The 25,945-nt window shown below is 35.9% G+C and overlaps 1 protein-coding gene across 8 annotated transcripts in view; it reads right to left on the reverse strand.

Annotated features, from left to right (window-relative positions):
- The window catches only part of DENND1A (DENN domain containing 1A), a 534,065-nt gene that overhangs the window by 366,748 nt on the left and 141,372 nt on the right, over positions 1–25,945 (reverse strand). For all 8 annotated transcript variants that reach the window (XM_059925586.1, XM_059925584.1, XM_059925585.1 and 5 more), the window contains exons 3-4: positions 24,906–24,949; positions 1,703–1,752 (exon numbers count right to left, since the gene is read on the reverse strand). In XM_059925586.1, coding sequence (XP_059781569.1) covers positions 1,703–1,752; positions 24,906–24,949 — 94 coding nt within the window. The remainder of the gene's footprint in view (positions 1–1,702; positions 1,753–24,905; positions 24,950–25,945) is intronic.

The following is a 25,945-nucleotide window of genomic DNA, read 5'->3' on the forward strand; positions in this document are numbered from 1 at the left end:
AAATATATTCTTATCTTTCTTTGTTAAATACCTAGCCACATTTTAAAAACATTTCACCTTTATTAATTTGTATAAATATGCCCTTGCCATAATTTGTAATACATTTTATAAGCAACTGGAGGAGATTTCATGCATCACTAATTCATACATATAAATGTGAAGTTTGCATTAAACGTCTCTAAACAAAACCCTACTTCCTTGCTATTTTTAGAAGGAATAGGATAAAGAAGAGACAAGAAGACTCTCATTACAAAGGCTGACCCCCTTAAAATTAAGGCTATTCTGTTTTGAGCGTCAACCTGCTACTAAAACAGCCCTGGTACCAGGATTTTAAAAGGCCCGAGTCTGGAAATACTACAATGGTTGATTGGTTTTAAAAAATAACATGTTAGAACCACAGAAAACAGTGATTATAAGTGGCTGGCAACATTCCAAAGCTGCTTTTTAGTACTCCTTTGCTTTTTAGTATTCTTTTAAACTCCTTTGGCTACCAGTTCTCATCTCACACCATTTTTCGGTTTATGCCAAATAAACCAGGACACTGCTACTACAAAGTGTAGAAAAGATCCAAACAGTATACTACCCACATGCACTCTAAATCACTAAACTCTTTCAGGCCTGCCTCGTCTGGGTATACTAAAATATATGTTAGAACCTTCCTGAAGATGGGCACATTGCATAGCTTTCTTGGAACAGATTATAGCACTTATTATTTATAATGATATTTTCTAAAACCTCTGTCGCTAAAAGTGGAACTTAACATTTATACAGTCTAATAGTTCAATTTTCCATGAAGACAACATTACGAATAGGTAGCAATGAAGTGAAAAAATAAATGATTGCAAAAACAATGCTTAAACTGTAATGAAAAATACAATAGACCTTCCTTGAAAATAAGATTAAGATGACTGTTTTGTCATTTTATTAGCATTATTAGTAAATTACAGTTTTATAAGTTAAAAAAGCTCTTCTAAAATTGTTTTAAAAAATAAGCTATTTAAAAATAAGCTATTGGCTTCTTTAAAAATAAAAAAACAAAAAAAGACCCTCAGACTAATTATCTTCAAGTTCTGATATTCATATCACTTCAAGAAACAGTTAATCATAATGCAAGTACTAAGGAAATGTATAGATGACTTTTATTTTTCAGTCTAGAAATCTACTGAAAATGCTTATTTCCCCAGAGATACCATTCTTAGACACCTAAACAAAATGCAAGACAGTATTTGGCAATGTGCTTTTTAAATAGCTGAACACCTTTAAACAAGTTGGGCCTATGCTGATTTAAATTTTAAGTTGAAGTCTAAGAAAAACAAAGTCTATATAATAGTCATAAGGCCATGGAGTTATGTAATACTACTTGCTTAAGTCAAATATATTCCTATTTCAATAAAAATTAAATAGCACTGGATTAAATACCAACCATTCTTAATCATGGTTTGAGTCTGATAACCAAAATAAAAAATTTAATGTCATGCAAAATATATCTCACAAACTAATCAATGCAAAGCTCTAGGCTTTAAACTTTTTGATAGTGTCAATAAAATCCCCAGGAAAGGAGAATACTGCAACTCTCCTTGGAACATAGGTGTTTTAAATCATGGTTAAACAGACAGAATGTTAAGAATGGTATGGTTTTTATTTTCCATAGCAGGTTTATTGACACTTTTTTTTCTAGTAAAGTTTGAAAATCTGACACTACCTGTCCACATAGAAGGGGAAACAAAACTTGGTCAAAGTCTGTAGAACTTCCTGTGGAGAGAAAGAGAGATAATTTATACATCTAATGGGACCAATAAATCTAACATTAACCATGGCACACAACCTAGCAACTTTACCCTAAAGAAAGAGGAGACAGATGAAGAAATATGGGCTTTATCAATTACATGGGAGGAGTACCAGGCAGTCAATCATGAGAAATAATAAACATGATCAAACTTCATTAAAAATGAAAAATTAATCAAGAATCACACATGGGCAAGCAGCAGGAGCCATGCAGGAAAGCTCTGAAGGGAGGGAGGCGGGTGGGTTGCTGAGTGTTAACACCCCTCCAGGGACCATCTCCAGCCTGACCATATGGATCAGAGTGAATAACACCGAGCCACATGGGTTTGGCCTGGCAGGGCCGCTGTTGCTGGCACCGCTTTTGCCTGTTACCTAGGAACAGAGGGGGCCAGGATTAGACCACGCTTCCCAACATCAATAGGCCAAATCACAAGCAAAATAGAAAACCAACTGGAAGATAATTGTCCCCAAACACTGTCAACTACATTTTTTTAGAGTTTAAAACTTTATTTACTTACTTTATAAAGAAGTTGCCATTTCTGGCATGAATTTATTTTGTAATCAAACTATAACAATTTTAAGTGTGCAGTATTTTTAGTCATTATCATTAAACGTCATTATCAAAATGGAACACACTTACCTGCTTGTAATTTATAAAAATCTAAAGCAAACTACCAGTTTAAATGTCTTTTTACAAATATGTAGGTACATAAAACCAAGCACATTACTCAGGGGAAGTATACAAAAAGGGTACAAAAAAAAAACCCAGAGTGACATTTCAAAGACTTATTCATAAAAGAGAAACTTCTAACATTAAGAATACTATATGAGACATAACATACAGTGGTGTGTGACTTTTCCCAATAGATACATTTCACGTACACAGAATATATACAAACAGCAACACACAGACCCAAGTAATTAATCATTACTTCCTTCATAGAATTTTCTCTAACTTGACTTAATTTTAACTGCAGACTTGGACAGACCACAGTTGGTGCTTATCATAAGTTCATAGACCAATGTTATAAATTTTAAAAAAGTATTCCTTTCATGCATTTGATTTGCTTTTTAACTATTTAAAATCCAACTTCAAGACAAAACGAAGAACACATTTTTCAGTCATTGAGAAGCTGGTTCAAATTAAAACAAACCTGCCCATAGCAAATCCTAATCCAAGTGATAAATTAAAGATCAGTTTACAAATGTAGCACTTTTCTAACCAATAATAATGAATTATCAATGCTAACTGAATTGATGCTTCTCGCTTCATTTATTTTTAAAACCAGTTCTATCACTCAAGAAATAAACCACATCAATCTAATAACCCACTCAATGAAGCAGAAAGCACATTGACTTTCTCTGCCAGAGCATGTTCTGCTTACATAATTCAATTGAGCATATCCTATTTTTTTAATATCATTTTGGGCTGGACGTATATCACAGCACTGTTAAGGCATGTCATGATACAGTAAAGGAATAGAAAAGTGAAAAATGAAAAAGGGTGGGTACGAATACTTCAGCATATCCTGAGGCATTATTGATACATTAGTTAATTTCATAATGTGGCATATTCATAAGACCATACACATACTGTTTTAAAACTCATAGTAAAATAAATTGCAATAGGTAATGGGGAATCAGAAGAACAATAGCAATTTTTCAATGCATAATGTTATTATCAGGCAAATATTGGCAAAGAGATCATACAACACATTCATTTTAATGTCTGCAGTTTTAATTATAAAATATATTATAACCCCCATAAAAAAACTCTTAGGATTTACACACAAAAAGAAATTCCTTACAAATTCCTTTCACATCAAGTTTCAAATACCACGAAGCATTGCTTGACTTTAGTTTATGTACCAAGCATTCTTTAAACCTCAGTCCCCAGTGCTCACTCATTGCGAACACCAGCTACAAAGACATTTATCCTTTACCCTTCAAAAGTTACAGATGCAGACGTACTCCTCTACTCTATGCTGGAGTTGAGCTGACAAAAGCCCTCAAGATTTTTGAAAGAAAGGACCCCCATGGCTACAGCAGAGTCAGAGAAATCTAATATGCCCAACTTATTACTCACTACAATACAGAAACTACTTACCACTTTCTAACGTCAAGAGTAATAAGGAACCATGAACTTGTCTGTCAGATAATATTAGAACAAATATCAAAATACCCAATGTAGGCTGAGTATAACCCACCTCCCAAGAGCTTTCCTTTTTACCCAAGAAAGCAGTGATAAGTCTAATTAAGCAATGGGGCAGGGGGAGGGGAGGAGGGAAGGGAACATAGGCAAATGTAGGCACATGTTTGTGCATTACAATATGTTTCTTCATGTTTGTGATATTACAAGAGTTTGATATTCCAATTTAAGTCAAACAGCACGGTAGTGTGCTGTCAGAGGAGAAAACAAAAATGAGCATTGCTCTGTGTTAGGCAAATTCACACATTATCTCAATCAGAACTGAAAAATCAAACTTCTCAGTTTGGGAAGGGGAGGACAGGAACAGGGAGGGGAAAACAAGTAATGTTTCCTGTAAATAAAAACTGCTGAAATAAACCAATTTTTCTTAATACTGATGTTTTCCCTATATATAAACAGGTAACTAACTACCTTATCCTCTCTTTCCAAAGAAAAACACAATTACTTCAGTATGAAAAGTACCACTCTCTGAGAGAGGGGACTTCAAAACCCTGATTTAAACATATTTTGAGCATCATGCTTATAGCAGAGTGTCCCACAGTCTTTCAATATTAACTTTACTGGGAAAACAGTCACTAGCCAGTTACCAACCCATTTTTCTCTCTTGAACCTTTGTCTTTGGCTAGGGAACTTTCTTTGTAGAAAGTAATTCTCCTGTTTTCTTCTCTCTCTCTCTCTCTCTCTCTCTCCTCTCTCTCTCTTTCTCCCTCCCTCCCTCCCTCGCCTACACAAGCTCTTTCAGACAACCAGCCTCAGTACAACCTCAACGGCCACGTAAATCATAAATCGGATCTTGGAGATGCAATACAGCTGATGAAATGTAAATGACCTCGTTGCTAAGGCAGGGGGTGGGGAAGATTGCGCCAGCTCTCCAGATCAATTCCCAAGTTTATATTTTCACAAATCTTTTTATGTACAGTTTGATATTTTAACATTTTAATGAGCAAAAAGTGCATCTATAGTAGCCAGTCACCACAGTTAAAGTGCAGGGCATGAACTAGATCCCAGGAGGGAACCAGTCCACCATGTCACCACTGGCTTTAGGACATTTGCCACCTGGTTCCATGTCCCCAGGTTCCAACTCTTTTCATAATCAAAACACTGCTGACATTATAAACCCCAGACGGGTTTTCTAAAATCCCTCCCAATCAATATATCCAACACATAACTTATTGGAGACAACACTGAGCTCATTGATTAAGGTGAGTTCAGTAGCAAAGTTTTCAAAATAAATGAGACAAGAATACAGCATTCAACCCCTTTGTGTCACCAGACAATTTATGAAATAGGCAATTTCCAAAAGGGCTTTTCTTCCCAACACAATATACAATACTTCATGTGGGAATAAGTAAGAGCAGAAGGGGCAGGGGGGGAGCGTGGAGGGCAGGCAGTTGCACTAACCTTTCAGTTATGGGTATATTAAGCAGCAGATCGCACAATGCAGTAGAAAAGCAACAACATCTACAAAGCTCTGCCCACAAGGAGATACCAAATCTCAGAGTGTGAACCAAAATATGAAATCAACAACCCTAACACTGGATTCATTTGCAAGTGAAAATCAGAAATGAATTCAAGATTCATCTCAGTCTTCTTTGGATTCATTTCACCCAATTTGAATTCTCATGCAGTCAGAAGGCCCATCAAGGGAACTTATTCCAATCTGGACAAAGTCGATTATGTTCTGATGAAACCGAGCTATTCCCTTAAAAACCTGGTAAAATTTTACATTCATAATATTATCCATAATAGAATCCTATCTGGAGGCAAAACTTCGAAGACTAAATTTGATGTAGTTAACAAGGATTATTAATAATGAGAGGCTAAACCAATTCCCCCTGAATTTGGAGTGCGGGGTGGGAAGGTGTATGAGATCCTGCAACAGCCATCAGTTCAAATGTCAAATACTTTGTTTTCATTACTTCATTGAAACCCATAAACAAAAATTAGTTGTATTTGGCAGATGAAAACAAATGACAGTCAAACACAGACATACGCACCCCACAAATAAATGCCATCTGAAAGACAAAAGTGCAGGCTGATTATAAGGTCCACTGGGGTTATAGAGTGTTGGGAGATGAGGCACGTTCTCAGTAGTTCAAAAGGAAAAAGAAAATGTGTGCAGGAAAACATTTAAATAGAGCAAAGAGACTGCTTGAATAAATTAATGTATTTTAAAATATGTAAAGCAACAATCACCCTCTTTGGAGATTGCTGGTATAGCGGTCGATAATTCACCTTTGTCCAAAAAGGAGTGAAGGAGGAAGAAGCAGGAAGACAGTAGGAGAGCACTTCCTGAGTCTCTCATATCTATTTGTTCATTTCAGAATGTAGATGTGTGATGAAAAGATCAGTGGAGCCCAAATTCCTAAAATACTCTATTTCTATGTTTAAAAAAATTTTTTAATAGCATGAGCTAAATGCTGACCCTCTAAGTCCTGCAAGTGAGATCAGTGCAACTGACTTGAAAGAAAAGGCTTTGATTGATGATCTCAAAACTCAAGCTGAAAGTTAAAAACAGAACACACACAAAATCTAAACATACAAAAAAAGCTAACAAAATTTCTACCTTAAGCCATTTCAAGTTAAAACCAGGGACTCCAAGTGAAAGCTAACAGAGGTTTTAATGCTTATGATTAAGAAGAGTAAAACAGAATGGTAAGAAGTTCTTAGAAGCTTAATTAGCACCAAGTTCAACAATGTTGATCAGAAATTTCCTAAATACGAAAACAGGAAATACAATTTTTCTCCTTCCCTATAAATGTCAAATTAAACCCAAGATCCATACTATAGTTACAACCAAACTTTTATTTTTTTCCAGTGAGAAAAGGCTTTGAATAACGGATTTTACAGAAAGGCCTTTCAACACCCGAACATAAAAGCCGGGTCAAATTTCTAACAACGCTGCTCAAATGCTAAAGAGTCTGCTTCTTTTCTTTGGTATACTTCAATATTTACTCTCAGTTCACTTTTTATAAACTTTAATTTTGAGTCATGCATATGTTATCATTATGCTAGCTTGTGTAATATCTAATATGCATAGTCAATGTTGTAATTCAAAAATTAAATTACAATAAGATATAGAAATTCACCATTTTCTATACCATGTATCATGTAAACTTTATATCTAAGTTATCAAGGACACTAAGTATATAGGTGGAATGCTTACAACAGTAGAAGAGCCACCTCTAGAACTACTTTTAAGTGTAAATCTTCATGACCTTTGAAGTCTAAAGTAAAAATACTGAATCTTATAAAAAAATTTTTTTAATTTAACACAATCACTTTATCCTTTTGTATCCTTCCCTTTCTTCAAAAATTACTTAAAGTTGTCCCCAAATTACGATATTATATAACATCCTATATTCTCTGATTTCATTTTATTAACTTTAAACCTTACAGCAAATGGTTTGAAAATGAGAGAGCTATATTTATAAGGTCAATGTTAAACACCAATAAACTTTGTGATACTGTTTCAAATACTTCCAAAATGAATAAATGATTTGGTTTGAATCTCTTGCAATTAGCATTCAGTAGTATCGGTAATATAATTCCTTGCACTTAATAGTATTACTCTACAATATTTTGCTTTGTTCATTTCCTTAGACATTTGAAATCCTATTATCTGAACATTTATGTTATGAATTTATCTAAAAGAAAGAAAGGTTGGGGAAAATGCGGGGGCGGGGGGGGGGAGGAATGGTTCGTGGGGGACGCACAAGTCAGCACATACCAAAGGAATAGAGTCCCAACAGTGAAACTGCAAACATGATTTCACTGAAGAAGCAACTTGCCCTCAGGAAGATACTATTAAAAAAAAAAAAAAAAAAAAGAGCACTAATAGAAATACTATTTTATAAGCATATTAAAACCTGTCAGCTTTTAAATATTTTAAATGCACACAAAAATGTGCACAGATGGGCAACTTTTTTACTTACATTTGTCTAGAAAAAATCTTTCATTATCAAGCTCAAAGTCCTTGAATTTTTTAAACTTAATTGTGCTTCTATTTCTTAGAATTCACACCCCAAGGCCAAAGCTTTCCTGCCACCAGTCCTTCAAATCTGACTTGGACATTACACGGGAGGAGGCTCCAAGCCTCCCTGAGGTCTCACTCCTTTTACAACACGCGAAAAAGCAGTCGATAATGGGCCCATGCTGAATTCACTGCTCTCCACGTCTCCTCTTGGGACACAAGCCTAGCAGATGTGATAAAAACTGTGTCAGAGAAGTGGCTCTAGTTTGTGCCTTAATGACAACTTAAACCTCTAAACCAATACAACCAAAGGACTAACAGAACTGGCTGTTACCTCTCTCTCCTGCCAATCTTCGAATATCTCTGAACTAAATTAGCACCTCTACCCACAACATCCCTTGCCACCCCACAAAATCCATTCTAATTTTAAAAAATAAATGAATTCAGCAAACACATCGGTGGCATGAGTATCTGGGCTCTGTGCGTGTGTGTGTGTGTGTGTGTGTGTGTGTGTCCTATAATTAAGCCTTAACACATATTCCATGTAGTTTATATTTTCTCAAGGTATGATTCTACATTCAGATATCTTAAAGGACTGCCTGGTATATTTCCTTTGATTACCATCCCAATAACCATATTAACACGTACAACTGGTAGCCTTACAGTTTCCCAAAAGCCCCTAAAGGTCTAACAGTTATTTTTAAATATGTTCAACCATAGGAAAGAAAAGTGATATTCTGAGTTACTGAAACATTCTAACTATTAAATTTTATACAGTGGATTTTTAAAACCATGGGTAGTTATACTTTAACTTGTAAGAACCCTTTGTCTAACCTAATGATATGGTACCAAAAAAATAGATTTAAATGTGTACTTCTGATAACATTTTCTAAATTCTATAATTCAGCCTTCAGATGATAGGCCTTTTTACCCAATATCTTGAAAGCCTATTCAATCACAATTGCATACCACTTAATCAGCAATCATTGTTCTGGGATGCAGGACTTTGTTGTCAAGACAAGCACCAAAACCTTAAAAAAATTTTTTTCAGAACTGGCATAAGAAAAAAGTGATCTTTGTCAGACAAGGACAAATTTATGCAAATCTTTTATAAACATTCACAAACATTTATTTAGCTTTTGAAATGTTGGCCTCATTTGAGAGCATGAAAATGAGGGGGAAGTAGGAAAACGCAAAGGACAGCTTAGAAGCTGGCACGCTACATAAATATTCAGAAGGAAGATTATAGGATTCATGTTAGGCTGTCTTAGGCTTCTCCAAAGTCCACACAGAATAGCAAAGAACAAAACTAACGAGAAGTACAGCAGATGTTAGACAATGCATCAGCCTCTTTTCCTCTCTCACTTGGCTATACTTGGACGCTTTTATATTTTCTTTCAATATGGTTAGGTCATTCAAGGATTCTCCTATAGACTATGTATTGTGGCTACAGATCTATAAGCTGGAGGTCTGTCAGCCTTCCAAAAGTTTCCAATGAAAAGGCATTATGCAAATTCTACCTCTCTTACCCTCTTTCAGGGGGGAAAAAAGCCTCCAGTATGCAGTCATCGGAGTATTGGAAGCCCCAGCCTTCATTTCTGTATAGCTGTGTTTGCCTCAGGGCCACGCTGCTTGTTTTGACAGTGGATCCCCCTAGATAGTTGGGATTAGTCGAGCTTGTTTAGATAAACTTGAAATCAAGGCCTTCTCTAGATAGACAGGCTAGATGCAGCTACCGAGTTTCCAGCTGCCTCCTCCTTTCATCCCCAAACAACTGGAGATTCACAGTAGCTATCACAGCCACAGGCTATGTCACATACAAAGGTACAAAATTAAAGGCTGCTAAAAGAAGCCTTTGTAAGTCTTAGTGCTAAAATAAGGAATCTGTACTGCTTGGTTTATACAAATTATTCTAGCACTACCAGTATGGAACTGAAATCATCAGTTAACAAGGCATATTAATCAAGATTCCCAGCTTCTTCAAATAGACAGGATGATAGTTTGATAATATACTTAACCTTCTGCTTCTTAGCTCTTGTATGAGAGTAATCACCTAAAATGTTAAAAAGGAAATAACAGGCTTTATTTATCCAGTGGCAGGGGATGTCAGACACTGTCAACAAACACTGTGAGCAGAATATGAAAATCAAAATGTAAATATCAAATCCGCTTTTGAGAGGGAATTATTTAGCAATTGATTAGACAGGGCCTTGGTACACAGTCATTTCCAATTACAGAACTGTTTCATAATCAACTTTTATTTCCCACAACTTGCAAATTCTGATGGAACAATATCAGGAGGATTCAAGAACTGAGGAAATTTATACTCAGAACAGAACAGATCGACGACATCTCATTACAAAGACAGAAGGCAAGTGATATGAAACACTATTGATATAAAAAAGTATACAATTCAAATAGTTTTCTAAAATCTAATACTCAAAGATTTTACTCTTTTGCAACTAGAAAATGTCTCTTCAGAGGGCCAGCAAAATACAAAGAAAATAATTCAATTCCACAAATATGTTTTATTTCACTTTACATATCTTGCTCCAACACGTCAATGCTAGTGTTTACCTGAGGCTGCCTGGGATAAACTAAACACAACCGAAATAGGTTTAAACATTTTCCAGAACTATTCTATGATAAACCATACAGTACAGACGGCCTCTGACCATACTGTCAAGTCACATAAGGCAGTCTTCAATCAATCAAGTTCATATATCACCAAAGAAAATGTGCTCTCATAATTTAACAGCTAAGTCACTATTTAAAAGAAAAGCCTTAAGACGTGTATGACATTCTGGAACTGCAGTCATCATTTGAGGTTTTCTTATGAAATTTTTGGTTTATTTCATATACAACTTACAAACTAAAGAAAGACTCAGCAAACTTTTTCTATAAAGGGTCAGGTAGTAAATATTTTAGGCTTTGTAGGCCACTTATGGTCTCTGTCACAGATTCTTCTGGGGTTTTTTTTTTCCAACTCTTCAAAAAAGATAAAAATCATCTTAGCTCAAAGGCCACAAAAAACCAGCCCCAAACTCTGATCTAGAGTGTCAAGGAGCTGGTCACACAGCATTACCCAAACAAACTCACGAACACCCCAAAACTCAAATTTAGAAATTCCTGAAAGGTAAAATGCCAATGCCAATCATGTTGGTTCTCTGGCAATCCAACAATTCACACATGATTATTGCTAAATGGCCAAATGTCTACTGCATACAAACATACTCTCTTTTGGAAAAATTACTTAAAATACAAAAAAATACAAAGAATTAAAAAGAAAACATATTTCCACTACTCAGAATTCACAGCTGTTTTGTGGCATGGACTCTTCAGAGAAACAATTCCTTCTTATATTAACAGTTCACTACTACAGTTTAGGTCCAGGAGTTTTCTTGACAGATAAGTCATGCTCTCTGGATTCCGAAGAGCTCTTCAATTTGAGAGTTATTTTGTTTATAATATTTTAAAAATTTATTTTACTGAAGTATAGTTGATTTACAATGTTGTGTTAATTTCTGCTGTACAGCAAAGTGATTCCATTGTTTACCATATTTTAAAAAGCAATATTAAAAGAGAAGAAAGCTTTTTCTGGTGCTTTCCTCGCCATATTCACTCAAATACGTTATATGTACACCCAACGTTCTGTTAGATGTAGAAGGGCCTCTTCCTGCCTCTCTCACTTCTCAATTTCTACCACCCCCCAACTCCTTTCCCTTATATGTGTTCCCAGGAATTTATCTTCCTTCTTCTCTCTCTATATCCTCCTCCATTAACATAGTCTACTTATACTTTAATTTCAATTACCATCACTGTGTAAATGAATCAAATTCAAATCTTCATTTATAAACTACCTCTCCAGCTCCAGGCGCCCATTCCAACTGTCTTTTGACAGTTCTGCCCCATGTCCCATAGGTACTTCAAGCACAACATGTCGAAAATCCAGACGTACCATCTAGGTCCTGGTAAGCTGCTGCCTGCTAATCCCTTTCACCCCATCAGAACAAGAAAGAATCTCACTACTAACACTTGCTGGGGGACAGATGATCCATTCATGTGACTTTGATTCAAATATTTGCTGTGGTTGTTGAATTTCAAAATAACTCTGAAGAAACCTTCCCAAGTGTCAATTAACAAGAAAGGAGACAAGGGAGCCCCAGAAATCAAGAATATTTCCAAGTTATCTTAGAAAAGAAAACTGATATATTTCCCTAGGCAAGATAATATATTTAGTACCAGACAACGTGCTAAAGACCCTGTCTGCATGGAGCTTTTGATCTAGTTGGAAAGACAGATGCTATGCAAAGGAATACGCTAATACATTGTTGGAACTGTGACAGAAGCTGTGAAAGAACAGAAGAAAGTGCTCTAAGAAAAAATGACAGGGGCCTGAATTTAGATGGAAGGGTCAAGAAAGGCATCTCAGGAAGCAACATTTTGAGCTGAGACTTGAGGAATGAGCAGGTGTTTACCAGCCAAAGATTGCAAGAGGGATAGGCAGAGGAAGGCCAAAAATAAATAAATAAATAACAGCATGAGCCAGGGCCACTGAACAATAGCCCTTGGCACATTCAAAGAATTAAAATAAGCCTGGCATGTTGGATCAGAGGAGGCAAGGGAGAGAGTGGCAGAAGATGGGGTTAGACAGGTTGGCAGAGGCCAAATCATGTGGGGCCTTAGAGGGCATGTTAAGGAGTCTGGACTTGATTCTTGTGCACTGGAAGTCACTAGGAGGGTTTGAATCTTTTGCATCCCACTTGCATGTCATTTCCTAACCCTCTATCTACTTCCAAGTCTTCTAGATTCCAGGGGGATTCAGAAGCTATTCTCACTGAGCTTCTCTTGTCTCCTGAATTCCCATGCTACTCCTATTGCCGTCATTCCTATCATCAGACTGTCCATAGATCTCAAGACCCTCCATTTCCACAGGAAGGGACAGACACACAACTGGATGCCTGTCAGGCCACTGAGATGGAAGAGGAGCCTCACACAGGAGCCTTAATAATAACCCTGGCAGCAGGGAGAGGGGTTGTGGTTGAAGACAGCAACATAGGAACTGTAATAGATTTGAATAGGACCAGCTTAAATCTCTCTTCAGAACCTAACAGTCTACATGTCTTCTTGTTTAATCTTCATAGGAAAGCAGTGAGACCACATGGACCAAAGGAGAATTGAGTTTGTCAGAGAATCAATATTTATTCTTGATGTAGAAAATGAAAGGAATAGAGAAAACTATTAAAGTCTGTATAAACGTAATATTAGTCGTTCCTGTCAAGGGTTTACCATTTATGACTTAAAAGCTAAGAATTATGTATACAATTTAAGGTATCCAATTGATTTACCTAAGTTTCTTCTGTTTCAGCCTGTATTTTGTTTCCCAAATACCAATGATCATCTGCTCTCTAGAGGGGGTTAAGCGACAAGTGGAAGGAGACTGACAAAGCAGCTAATAAGTGTCACATCCTGTGCTAGAAGCTTTACATATACTCAGTGATCCTACCAGTAATCTGATGTTGATATTATCACCCTCTTACACATGAACTGAGGCCTTGAAAGCCAAGTAAAATTACTTTCAGGTAGAATGGTGAAGTAGCTTGCCTAATTGGAAATAGATAGTGATGGAAAAGCTAAGATTCAAACCCAACCTCATTCTCCTGGGAGCTCAAGCTCTTCCCACCTTGCTTTCCAATTGCAGCAGTGGAGTAAAAGATTTTTGTTGTTGTATCAGAAGGTCTTAGGTTGGGGTAACGTTACATGCCAGCTTGCCCAGAACATCCTGGTTATGCTCATTATCTCCGTGTAATCATGGTGCCCCCTTTTGCTCTCACAAGCGTCCTGGATTGGATGCTATGGTCATTAGTCTTAGAGAGAGGGAAAACCATGGCTTGTCTGAAGGGTACTGAAAGAACAAAGAGATGTTCCATCTGCCTTGTAATGGGAAACTGGGGAGTGGTGTTAGAAGAGTTAGTTTTTATCACTTGACTCCAGGCTCTTTATCCACATTAAGGAGTTATCTACATTCTAGGGCTTAGTGCAATACTAGACATCAACAATTACATGGAAACAGCAAAATCTTCTCTTTGCTTCGTTTTCCTCACGCTACACTAGAAAACATTTATTAAACTAGACTAATTCAGATATTGTGTACACATCATGCCTAATTCTCCTACAAAATCCGCATTACTTCCTTGTTTTACAGATGAAAAAAAATGATGCTGAAAAACTAAAGCCTTTGCCCAAAGTAACATTTCCAAAGCCAAATCTCATATAACATGGGGATACTTGCCTTCTACTTTTCTTTGGGCCAAACATACCCAAAACAAGGCACTTAAAATTTTTAGGGGGGATGATATTTGTTAAGAAATAAGTGAATAATGAAAAGTATTTTAGCTGCCATTAAATCTGTTTATTATAACAGATACATTTTAAAAATGCAAAAATATTTCTCAATTTACCAGGGGTTTAGATCTCTAGGAATGATAAGTATCCGGCAGGTTGGAAGAGCTCTCTAATAAAAATAATGTTCTTATCAATTACTGCTGATACTTCTAAAACTAGATGTTACTAACGAGGCATCATGTTTGAAATATATTCAAATATAAGAATCTTAAATTCCTCTCTGTTAGGCAAGGTGAGATTTAATAAATGTATGTTTTGGTTTGTCCTACTTTGTTCAAATTCTGAGCCCAAAGGTCACAGTGTGAACACTATTTGGTTGTTTATTATTATATATCAAATATTTGGCCTATTAGCATCCATGTACAGTACCAGGTCCTACAGATGTGGACATGTAGCAGGCAAGAATCCTTGACTTTCTGCCTGGGAGAGAGAAAGGATACATAAACGAGTATGTGTAATAAAGGGTCTTAAGTTTTCTGAAAGCACGGTCAAGGAAAAAAGTCAGGCACTGTCAGGTCTACCCAGGGGATATCAAAGACTCCTCAGAGGGCTTCCCTGGTGGCGCAGTGGTTGAGAATCTGCCTGCCAATGCAGGGGACACGGGTTCGAGCCCTGGTCTGGGAAGATCCCACATGCCGCGGAGCACCTAGGCCCGTGAGCCACAACTACTGAGCCTGCGCGTCTGGAGCCTGTGCTCCGCAACAAGAGAGGCCGCGACAGTGAGAGGCCCGCGCACCGCGATGAAGAGTGGCCCCCGCTTGCCGCAACTAGAGAAAGCCCTCGCACAGAAACGAAGACCCAACACAGCCATATAAATAAATAAATAAATAAATAAATAAATAAATAAATAAATAAATAAATAAATAAATAAATAAATAGGGTCAGCATTTACTAGACAAGCAGACTAGATATTTAAAATATTATATAAATATCTAATATTTAATAATACTTAGAATATTATATAAATAAAAGTATAAAATATTACATAAAAATATTCCAGGGATAAAAGCAATGTGAAACAATATTATATATTTCACAAGGTTGATATGAAAGTAAATGATTTTTGGTAAGCTCAATTTTATTTAAAAACAATCTTAATTATCCTTTCCATTTCTACCCACACACACATACACACACACACACACAGACATATACATACATAGTTCAAAGTCTGGGCTTCATGTTATATCACATTTGAAATCTGAAACTGACCAAAGTTAGACAGTTTGAAATTATGGTAGCTAGAGGAATCTTAACTCTACTGCATATAAGTATTTTTAAAATGAAAGTTAACACAATAATAAAAAGTACTACATGCAACCAAAAAGGCTAATTTACAAGGACAGTGGGACCCATTACTAAATTCTGAGGTTTTGAAAATGGAAAGTCTCAATACAGCTTTCACAACAGAAATAAAAGTAATTACTTATTTAAAATCCCTTCATCACCATTTAAAGAGTTTCCATATTTTCCGTACATTTTAGAACATAAATATTCAGAAACTGTTTCTGGTTATCTCTTCATCTTTACTTGATAAATTTCTCTTACCTTTGTGACTTCTCTAAATTTTGCTGTAGAACAGTGTGGGCTTAGAAAGAAAAGATTTTTCAGAATTCTTCCTAGGATCAGTCTGAAATTCTAGAGGCAAATTTATCACACATAATCCTAATATGTGACAAAACAAAAGCACCAAAACCAGGCTACCCTGCTACCTTGAATCTACCCCCTAAAAACAGTAGGCACTCTATAATAATTGGTTATTATTAAATGCCAGGTATTATTCTGAGCACTCTACACATTTAAAATCACTTAAACCTCATAAGAATCCTATGATATCTTTACTATGATTATCTCTAGTTTACAGGTGAGAAAATGAAACCCCAAAGAGGTAAACCCCAGTAAATGACAGAGCTGGGATTCAAACCCAGTCTGGCTCCAAAGGCCATGCTCTGTACTATCCTTTCTGGAATCTGAACTCCTTAGCAATTATGTCTGTGTATTACGTACTTTATATTCACAATTATTCACTGGCCCCTAATTTATCCTAGCTGCTGAGAAGAGCCAGCAACACTGACTATAGTCATTCCTGTACTTGAAGAGTTCATAGTAAATAAACAATACAATGTACGGAGTCAATGCTCCAAGTACTCTCCAAGTGCTGAGGATACAGTGACTAATTCAGTCAGGGCAAGTTTCACAGAGGAAGTGATATAAGCAGGGCATTTAATGCTGAAAAGAAGTATATTGGGTGGGAGGGGGAACTGAGGAAGGCATTTCAACCATAAAAACATCTTGGGCTTGCTGGGTCATATGGTAGTTCTATTTTTAGTTTTTTAAGGAACCTCCACACTGGTCTCCATAGTAGTTGTATCAATTTACATTCCCACCAAGAGTGCAGGAGGGGCCCCTTTTCTCCACACCCTCTCCAGCATTTATTGTTTCTCAATTTTTTGATGATGGCCATTCTGACCAGTGTGAGGTGATACCTCATTGTGGTTTTGATTTGCATTTCTCTAATGATTAGTGATGACTAACACAACATTGTAAAGCATTTATACTCCAATAAAGATGTGAAAAATAAATAAATAGTAGCAACACAAAAACAAACAAACAAACAAACAGAAAAAAACATCTTGGGCAAAAATATAGAGGTGGGAGAGAGCTAATCATGCTGGGAAATAGACATTCTATGTCTGGTTATGAAGGGAAGTAGTAGGAAACCAGGCTGGAGGTTGGGGCAAGGACAGACTGTGATGGGCCTTAAATCCAAGTAAAGAAATTTGTAGTAGATCTTGAAGGCACCAGGGAACCATCAGGAGTTTTGACTTAAGAGAAATGGTGTGATTTGATTTAGGTTTTAGAAAGACATCTCTGGCCATCTTATAGAATGTAGTGATTACAAGGTCATTAGGTTGCAGGTCATTAGGAAAACTCCACAGGAGAGAAGCTGAGAGTGTGAATGCAGAGGGAAATAGCAGACTAGGACAGACTAGAGAGCAATTTAGGAGGGATAATGAACAGGGCTTGATGACTGCAGACTTGCAGGCCCATCCAAACAAGCAACAGCGACTGATTAAATGAGGTTGAAGTTAAGGCTCAGACTACAGCTCTCAAACGCAGCCACAGTCCACTTAGTCATCATCACTGAGTAATTCACCAAAAATAAGACCATCCAGTAGTATTCAGAGATGTCTAAAATTTACCGGGGCTTTTTTGGAGCCAGAATAAAACCAGGAGAACACTTCTAATAAGAATGTATAAATAGGGATTGCCTACTTCCATTTCCTAGAGTCAGATTCAAGTAAGTAGTAGTACAACATAGCTGTATAGCCTGGCATGCCTTCAGAAAGAATAGCTCAAAAAGAATTTGTCTTTTTCATGGGTTCCTTCTATATAACTGTAACAGCTGGGAAGTGACCAAATTGGGAAGAAATCTTCAACTCAAAAGAAGAGCCTTAAATCAGAAAATGTATCACTTTTTCAACTGAGTTTGGCTAAATGTTTAAGGTTTTGAAATACAGTTTCATTAAGAAGCCAGTCCAACCCCATCCCATTCTTAAATTCACCCTTTTCTGAAAATGGGGGTGGGGGGGGAATGAAAGATATAGATATGACAGAATAGCATCTATTATATACAAAGTGGTTTTTCTTCAGCAAACACTTTAAAAGCGTTCATCCAAGGTGATAAATTTGACTTGTAACAGCACAGGGAGAAATAAGAGGCAACCCGTGATAGATTATTTTTTAGGATTATTTTTCCCCATCCATAAGCCTGTAACTTGAAAAACATTTAAACAAGCCAATCATCAAGAATGGGACACTTTTAAACATATAAAAAGAAGTAGACATTTAATCTGGGATGCATTTATACATCTGCAATCTGTCAATGAATCTCTTTGAATCTGTAATGTGGTCCCTCAAAATGGCTGCCTTTGGTGGCAATTGTGGATACTGACCCACTACTTGAAGAAAGCGGCTTCAGCAGGGTGCTTTGTTGCCATTACACTAAACAGTCACCTCCCAGGTTTTAGGGTCTGAAGAAATTAAGAGTTTCTATCTGTGGATGAGAAAATTACATTTCTACCTACAATCCCAGACTGACAAGTTACTAAGAAATATGGAAACTGACCTTTTTGAGCAAGAGGTTTCAAAAAAATCCATGAATCAACAGTGACTTTTAGAAAAGCGCACATCTAAAACAGACTTAAAAGATGATCTTCTTTAAAGGCAGCCCCAAGACTTTCCACTTGGGTTTCTCTGTACCACTCTTGCTAACTTACTAACTTCTATGGCTTCACAACAAAAAAAACAAGAAATTGCAGAAATGTGATTACATTGTGGCATCACTACCCAAAGGTCCTAGTTTTCAAAGAGATATCCCCAATTTCTGGCCTTGCCATTGTTCTACAAGCTATCGAGACAACCTGAACATGCATTACCTTTGTAGCCTAGTAGACAGTAAGGTCTTTCAAGGGTGAGATGAAATCTTCTACATCTTCCTTCATCTTTACCTGGTATGGTATCCAGCTCATACTCTGCAGACACTACACTTACTAATCTCTCACGCAATTAATGCACTAAATCGTATCTCGTCTCCAACACAGTTTCTGCCACCAAAAACAGACATGAGGGGGAAAAAAACCCAGAAAGTTTAGCCACTTATAAGTTAGTCTTTTTTAGGGCTGGGTTGTGGAGCCATTTTAAATGGTGACCCATTTGAACCTTATATAAGTAAATCCTTTGGATAATATTCAAATGAAATGACAAATTCTATTCCATGTCATATGGTGTCATGAAAAGTTTCCAGGACCAAACTTGACTTCACCATTTAAAGTGGATCAAATCTGAACGGACTGCATGAGTAGGCTGGAAGCATGACAGCACCTACTTTGGAGAAGAATGGGGAAAAAAAAGAAAGCTCAAAAGTTTCCAAGAGGAACAGGATACACCCAGGTCCAATTCCATTCTTTGTGAGCTTGGTGAATGCATGGCCCAAAAACCCACAAACCCAAATTTTCAATTCCAACTTGAAGATTCTATGGCTTAGACAAGTCACTATAGAAAGACTGGTGGAACCTTTGTGGAATCAATGTCACACTTTATACAGACCAGGTACACCACTGCTTATGTTTCTCTGCCTAACAATAATGGGAAAATCAAATTTTATCATGTTTTCCATTTTGTGTAAATATTGTACATGTACGTCATATTACACAATGTTGGTGCAATGAAGCTTCCTTTCAGAGTAACAAAAAAATGTAGGAGCTGTGGATTATATCTATAATTTTCCTATTAGATAGTATTCTTTCAATGCATCAGGACATGAACAAGTTTTGAATAGAAATGTTTAGTCTCTGGATTATCAAGATTTTGAAGAAAGTAACTTGGAAGTTTCCATACACAGCTGCTCACTAAAAGAAGGAGGCAATCACCAACACTTAAGTAGGGAGCCTTGATTAAATATTATCTCCGTTGTCTTTCAAATCAGAATCTTTCAATCCACTTACATAGGTTACACTGTGAATAACTGAGTTTAAATGTTTTTTTTAGAGCATACCTGAAGCATGAACAAATGAAAACTCCATATTTAAGCAATTACGTGCAACTCAGAAATGCCGATTTCCATCACAATTAGCCTAAGTTATGCAACATATTTTTGTTCCTTTTTAGTATATAGGTGATGCATGTTTTTCCACTTTGCTTAACTGCCTATAGTGAAATTTTAAAAATCACACAGACCATATATAACCATAAAAGAAAGGGTACCTTTTTATTTTTCCCAATGTACCATGTTTCTACATTGCTTATAGAGCTTATACAAGAAACACTGTTAGTTTCTATATAAAGATTTCCATAAAATTTTTATAGTTTCTATAAATGCATAAAGACTGTTGGTTTCATTATAACCTCTGTTTCAGTGCCAGTGGAAAGAAAAATTACCTGCAGCTCTAAACAGTGATCTACATGTACAGGGACGGGTGGGTATGTTCAGACCTCTAGTTAAAGAGCTCTAAGACACTTGCTATATTTCATCAAAATATAGATGAGCACAGTGGAGAAGCAACTTCTAGCACACCAAACTCTAATCACCACTCTTAGAACAAACAGGCTATAAAAAGTGCAATTGTGAGAACAAATTATTAATTCTTAATGTTTTAGGACAAGAAGTAAATCATATTATAACTAATACATTTTTAAATGGTAGGTGTAATGCCTATTGTACTTGACACATTACAAGGCTATTTATGGAAATCTCTGTGATATGTTATTATATCTTTATTCTAAATTATCCCATACTACATGTTATAGTTACTAAAGGCTCTTTTTTTAATCTGAAAAATCATATGTTTTGAAGCCAAAGATGGGGTTTTGATGAGAGTGGTGACCATAATTCGCTAACACGTTCATTTATCCTTTTCTCCTTTAATTCAATTAATATTCATTAAAACTGCACTAATCACAGTGAATAAAGTTTTACCATTTATTTCCATAATTATGAATGAATACAGTAAACATAATAGAATAATTATAAATCCATTTAATTAATTACAAGGCTGTTTCCAGCAGGGAAAGATATTCATGTTTTGTTTTCTTATTTTTAATGCTAGATTGACATGTTGGTATCTTTGAGAAACCATTTCTAGAAATGAAAGAAACACATTATTGTGATTCTGTTCTTCTTTAACAAAAATTTTCTATTAGACAGGCTTTATTAAGAGCCACATTATCTAAACTTGCAGTAAGAGAATGAAAAGAATCTGGTTTAAGCTACCAAACCCAAAGTAACTTGAAAATTGTGTCTGTAATTTAGTAATCTTAACCTTAAAAAAATGATTTAGACTAATTCGGATTACACTTACGAGAGATACAATCTTTTAAATTTCACAAGTAAGTTGTTAGAGGTTCTTTTTTTTTAAATGCAGGATCCTTTCCAAGTCAGGATCCTACCAATGTTAATGTTTTAGTATTTAAACTAGGTAAACATTAAACAAAAGCAGATGAATAAATAATATGAACTATGAAAAGACCTTGCTTTTGCCTTTGTTGTTGTTTGTTTTTCTCTTTTAAAAAACATAGGCATTGCATATCTTTCAGGAATTAACAAAGCCTGTACTTTCAGGTTTTAAGATAGCAGGCCTACCAGATTTTAAATGAAATATTGAGTGCTACAGTGATTTAATGGTTTTAAACCATAGATGTCATTGCAGTCTGAGGGTGTCACAGACAACTTACGGAAGAAAAAAAAAAAAATGGGGCACAGAGAAATCACTTTGTCAGTAATTACAATCAAGAGTCCTAAAATGTGGCTCAGGCTGCTCATTACTTCTTCCTTCTGTATCAAGACCCTTATTTACATTTCAGATTATATTTTTTATGAAACAGTAAGATCTATCAGAGCTGAGAGGACTGAAATAATGAGGGAAAAACATTTTAATAAAACGTGTTGGGTCTGCATTACTTCCGTGTCAGAAAGAAAGGCTACTTCTGTAGTGATGGATCATTTATTCTGCTTCTAAACGAGAAGCAAAAAGATGAAACTGATGAACTTTTACTGCCCATTTGTCTTTAGCAGACAATTAAGACAGAGAAGATCAAAATGGATTATCATACCACACAGACAACTGGCCCAACAGTAATACATCTCTGGGACCACAGATTTGTAACTCTCTTTTATCCCTCCCCTTTCTTCTTACTTCTTTTTCCACTCTAAAGGCAGTGCTAGCTTTGTGGCTCAAGGAGAGCCAAAAGGCTGGTCATCATTATTCAGTCACAGATGTCAATCTAACCTCCCTTTTTTCTCAGTTTCTAAAGCAGTGAGCCACAATAATTTGTGACAGATTCTTTTACTGTAAGGTACAAAGAACACACAGAATAAAACATCTAGCAGCAGCAAGCGTCTCTGATCAAGTGTGCTGGTACATGGGAAATACACTATATGTAAAAACAAGCACTAGTAGTTTAAGCGAATGGGGAGAAAAACTGGGGGGGGTGGGGGGGTTGTGTGTGTGTGTAGTAATAAGTGCTATATTTTGTGGTGAATTATCTCAAATATTCCTTATGGATTGCATCATAAATGTTTTAATACTAGAAATGTTGTCTAGATTAAGTACACATTCAGCATTTAAAGCTTGTATGTAATAGAAGTATTTCTAAGAATTCCTCTATAATAGCACACCAAAGGGAAAGATAATTTGGCATAATCCAACAAATGCTAAAAAAAAACCACATAAGATCAGAATCCAAATTATAGAAAGGTAAGTAAGAAATATGCAGGTCTCATTTCCTTTACTAATAGATCAGCTCTCAAATTTCTTGGAATTTTGAGGTAACTTCTCCAAACAAAGTAGAGCTTTCATTCATCCTTCATTCTTGAGTTATATGTGGTAAAGAAGGGAAACTCTGTGTGTCAAGTTGGAAGGGATGCTAAATAAGGCAGTGACGTGCACACCCTCATAAGTCTACATCCAGCCTATGAGCACCGTCCTCCAAATTTCAAAACTAAGTCACCGATCTAGACAAAGAAAACAAATGCCTATCCTAAGAGCACTTTAAAATAGCTACAAGTTATTCTTTAGATTCCTACTATAATTGAATTCCAACTTCAGTATATAAAATACTTGTAAGATCATCCATTAACTAAAGTAAAGAGAACTAAGTTCACAACACAACAATAATCAGTAAACTGGGCTCTATATGCAGTGACAGAATTGATGATAATCTATATTTCTATTTCTATCTCCTATTTCACGTGTTTGTACGTAGAGTACCTGTATATATACATACTCTACCCAAACATAAACACATATATATATACCCAAAGAACTAAACATGAAAAAATAAACACCAAATTGTCACAGTAGTTATCTCTGAGTAGTAAAATTTCGATGACTTGTATTTTCTTTCTTTTCATTCTTTCTTTTATTTTTGCTTTATTTTTATTTCCTATATTGCTTTTTGCTCATGAACATATTACCATGCAATTTTTTTAAAGTTACACCAAAAAAAAAAAAAAAAAAGATCATGGTGCTCACAAATTTTCAGATATAGCAAGAAACTATGTTTAAAGGAATAAACCCAGATGTTAACTATGTTATTTTAAGTTTTCTCCTACATAATTTTTTCTCATTGGGTAATTCAGATCATGAAACCACAAAGGTTATTTACCTAGACAACAACATTTTAAAAGAATGATTTTCTTAAGAGCTATGGCCTCAAGTCTATTCTAAGTAATACTTTAAGATCTTCCACCCTTTAAACATTGTCTAAAGAAAAAAACCATTAATAAAAAGGTCCTATAATCTTTGGATTGTGTAAATTAAATCCAAAGGGCTCAATCCCATACCAACTTAGGGTAAGATAAAAATCTAACTCTCCTGTTGGAAGATGAGGCAAGGGGTAGAGTGAGAAAATTACTATTTTTGTTAAATCTCATTTTAAAGTCTTGAGATCACATGCAAAGCAATCCATACCAGTTTTCTTAGGCTCTTGTACAGTAAAATCTCATGACAAAGCATCTCATTATCCTGATTATCCATTTATATTCCTAAAGATGTATCAGATGCCTTGCCCTCTATACAGCAAGCCACATTGCAAAGGTGTTACTACTACTGTACTGGATATTTATATTCCATTGTACTTATCCTCATTCAAGGACATTTTTTTAATACACAAAATTAAATGAATGTACTTCAGAAAAATGTTTTTATTATGTACAATATCCCACATGTGAAAGGCTTTATAAAGTTGTTTTATTGTGTAATCAAGAATGCTTTTATTTCAAAACTGCTTTAAAAAGCATACCAAATTGCATGTTTGAACTAAAAATGTAAGGTTCCCCAAAAAGCTACAAAACATTACTAATATTTCTCAAGATAGAAACTGGAATCCAGAATGTATAACCTGGATCTAATTATAAAGAGTAGAGCAGCTTTGGAACTTCAGCAGCATTTTGTGAGTAAAATAGTTCCTTCCACTCCATTCATTCCATGCTTGCAGAATGCAGGAAATTCAAGATGGCAAGACCAACTGGCCAAACAACTTTCACTACCATCATTAGAACCACCCTCACCCTAAAGACCATTCCTGCATGTGTATCTTCTCCTTCAAGGACTACCATAACACAGTTTCATAATCTATTTCCAATTCCAGGAAATGTTATAAACTTCCATCCTTACCTTTTTGTTATGCCGGTTCTTGCCTGCTTAAATAGCATAAAAAAAAAAAGTTCACAGGCAATCCAAAAAGGATTTGCTAATGAACTGCAGACTGTAGCAAAATAAAAAGTAAAATTTGTGATAGGTTTTCTTCCTTACTTTCTGTGCATTTTTCCCCTGAAGGTAACACCCCAAATCTAGCACCAATATTTTCGATCCTACTTCAATACGTTTTACTTTTTGTCTTGGGTTCCTAATTACTGTTTCTCTTCCGTTCTAAAAATTCATTTATCTCTTTCAGTAAAAAGAACAGCAATAATATGTTGAACGACTCTGAAATAAATTTTGTCATGTAAAAAATTAATTACGCATTCCGAACCTGGTCACTGTAGTCCTCCGGGAATTGCCTCTGCACCTCAGGATCTGTAAATAATTGACAGATAATATTAATTGGCTTTGGATTAGTGAGCAAGCAGAGGATCACACATTAATATTTGATCAGAAGATGATAGCAGCCCTGGCAGGGGATCCAAGGGGGGCAGCTGAGGCTGCTATGTTGATGAGCACAAGGAAGGACTCGGCAAGGCACTCCCATTACCCTCCTCCAGAAATATAAAAAAGAAAAATTTTAAAGACCTGATGCTACTGTTAACTTTAGACTATTACCTAATGCAAAAAATTTTGCCAGCTGCAAATTGCCCTCGATATATTTTTCCAGAGAAAGTCAGTCTGAAACCTGCTTGACTTTTCTTATCAGAGGCCTCCTTTTCATAGTTATAGATGTGGGCTTGATAAACCACCTTAAAGGCCAGTTTCAGATCTTGTGTGTGTTTGGGTGGGGCGGGGGGTGGGGTGGGGTGGGGGAGAGGGCAGAGTGGAGGGAAGGATCAGATAAGAATTCTTTCAAGGAACAAATGCAAAACTCCCTGCTTTTAAAATTAAAATATATGCTTCTCAAAATACTTATGGTCTCTTGAAAATAGATGAAGTTTTCTTCAAAAGAAAACAATACACTTTTAGCTTGTCAGAGTTAACAAAATATCATGATATGAGATATTATGTTCTAACATAATTAGACTTGCTCAGAAACTATAAAAATACATAGGTGAAGATATCTTTCATGACCATCTGTTTAAAATGGAATTAGGAAAGGGGTCACCTGATTCTTCAATCATAATTGCAAGATAATCCAATGCCATCCAATGCCATCGTCTGTAAGTCAATACAGAAGTGTACTAATTAAAAGCTATTAGCACTCCATTTGCTATTGATTAGGAAAACATTCAATCTTTTCTAATAAGAGAGAGATCTGGTTCCTCAGAGACACATTAAGAAGAGTGATCAGAATAATATCTATTTGAGAAATCATGTATCAGTGCAAAAGGCTTGTGGAAAAGCACAATATTTGAAGGTCCCCAA

The sequence above is a fragment of the Balaenoptera ricei genome, chromosome 6, assembly GCF_028023285.1.
Source record: "Balaenoptera ricei isolate mBalRic1 chromosome 6, mBalRic1.hap2, whole genome shotgun sequence".
NCBI classification, from domain to species: domain Eukaryota; kingdom Metazoa; phylum Chordata; class Mammalia; order Artiodactyla; family Balaenopteridae; genus Balaenoptera; species Balaenoptera ricei.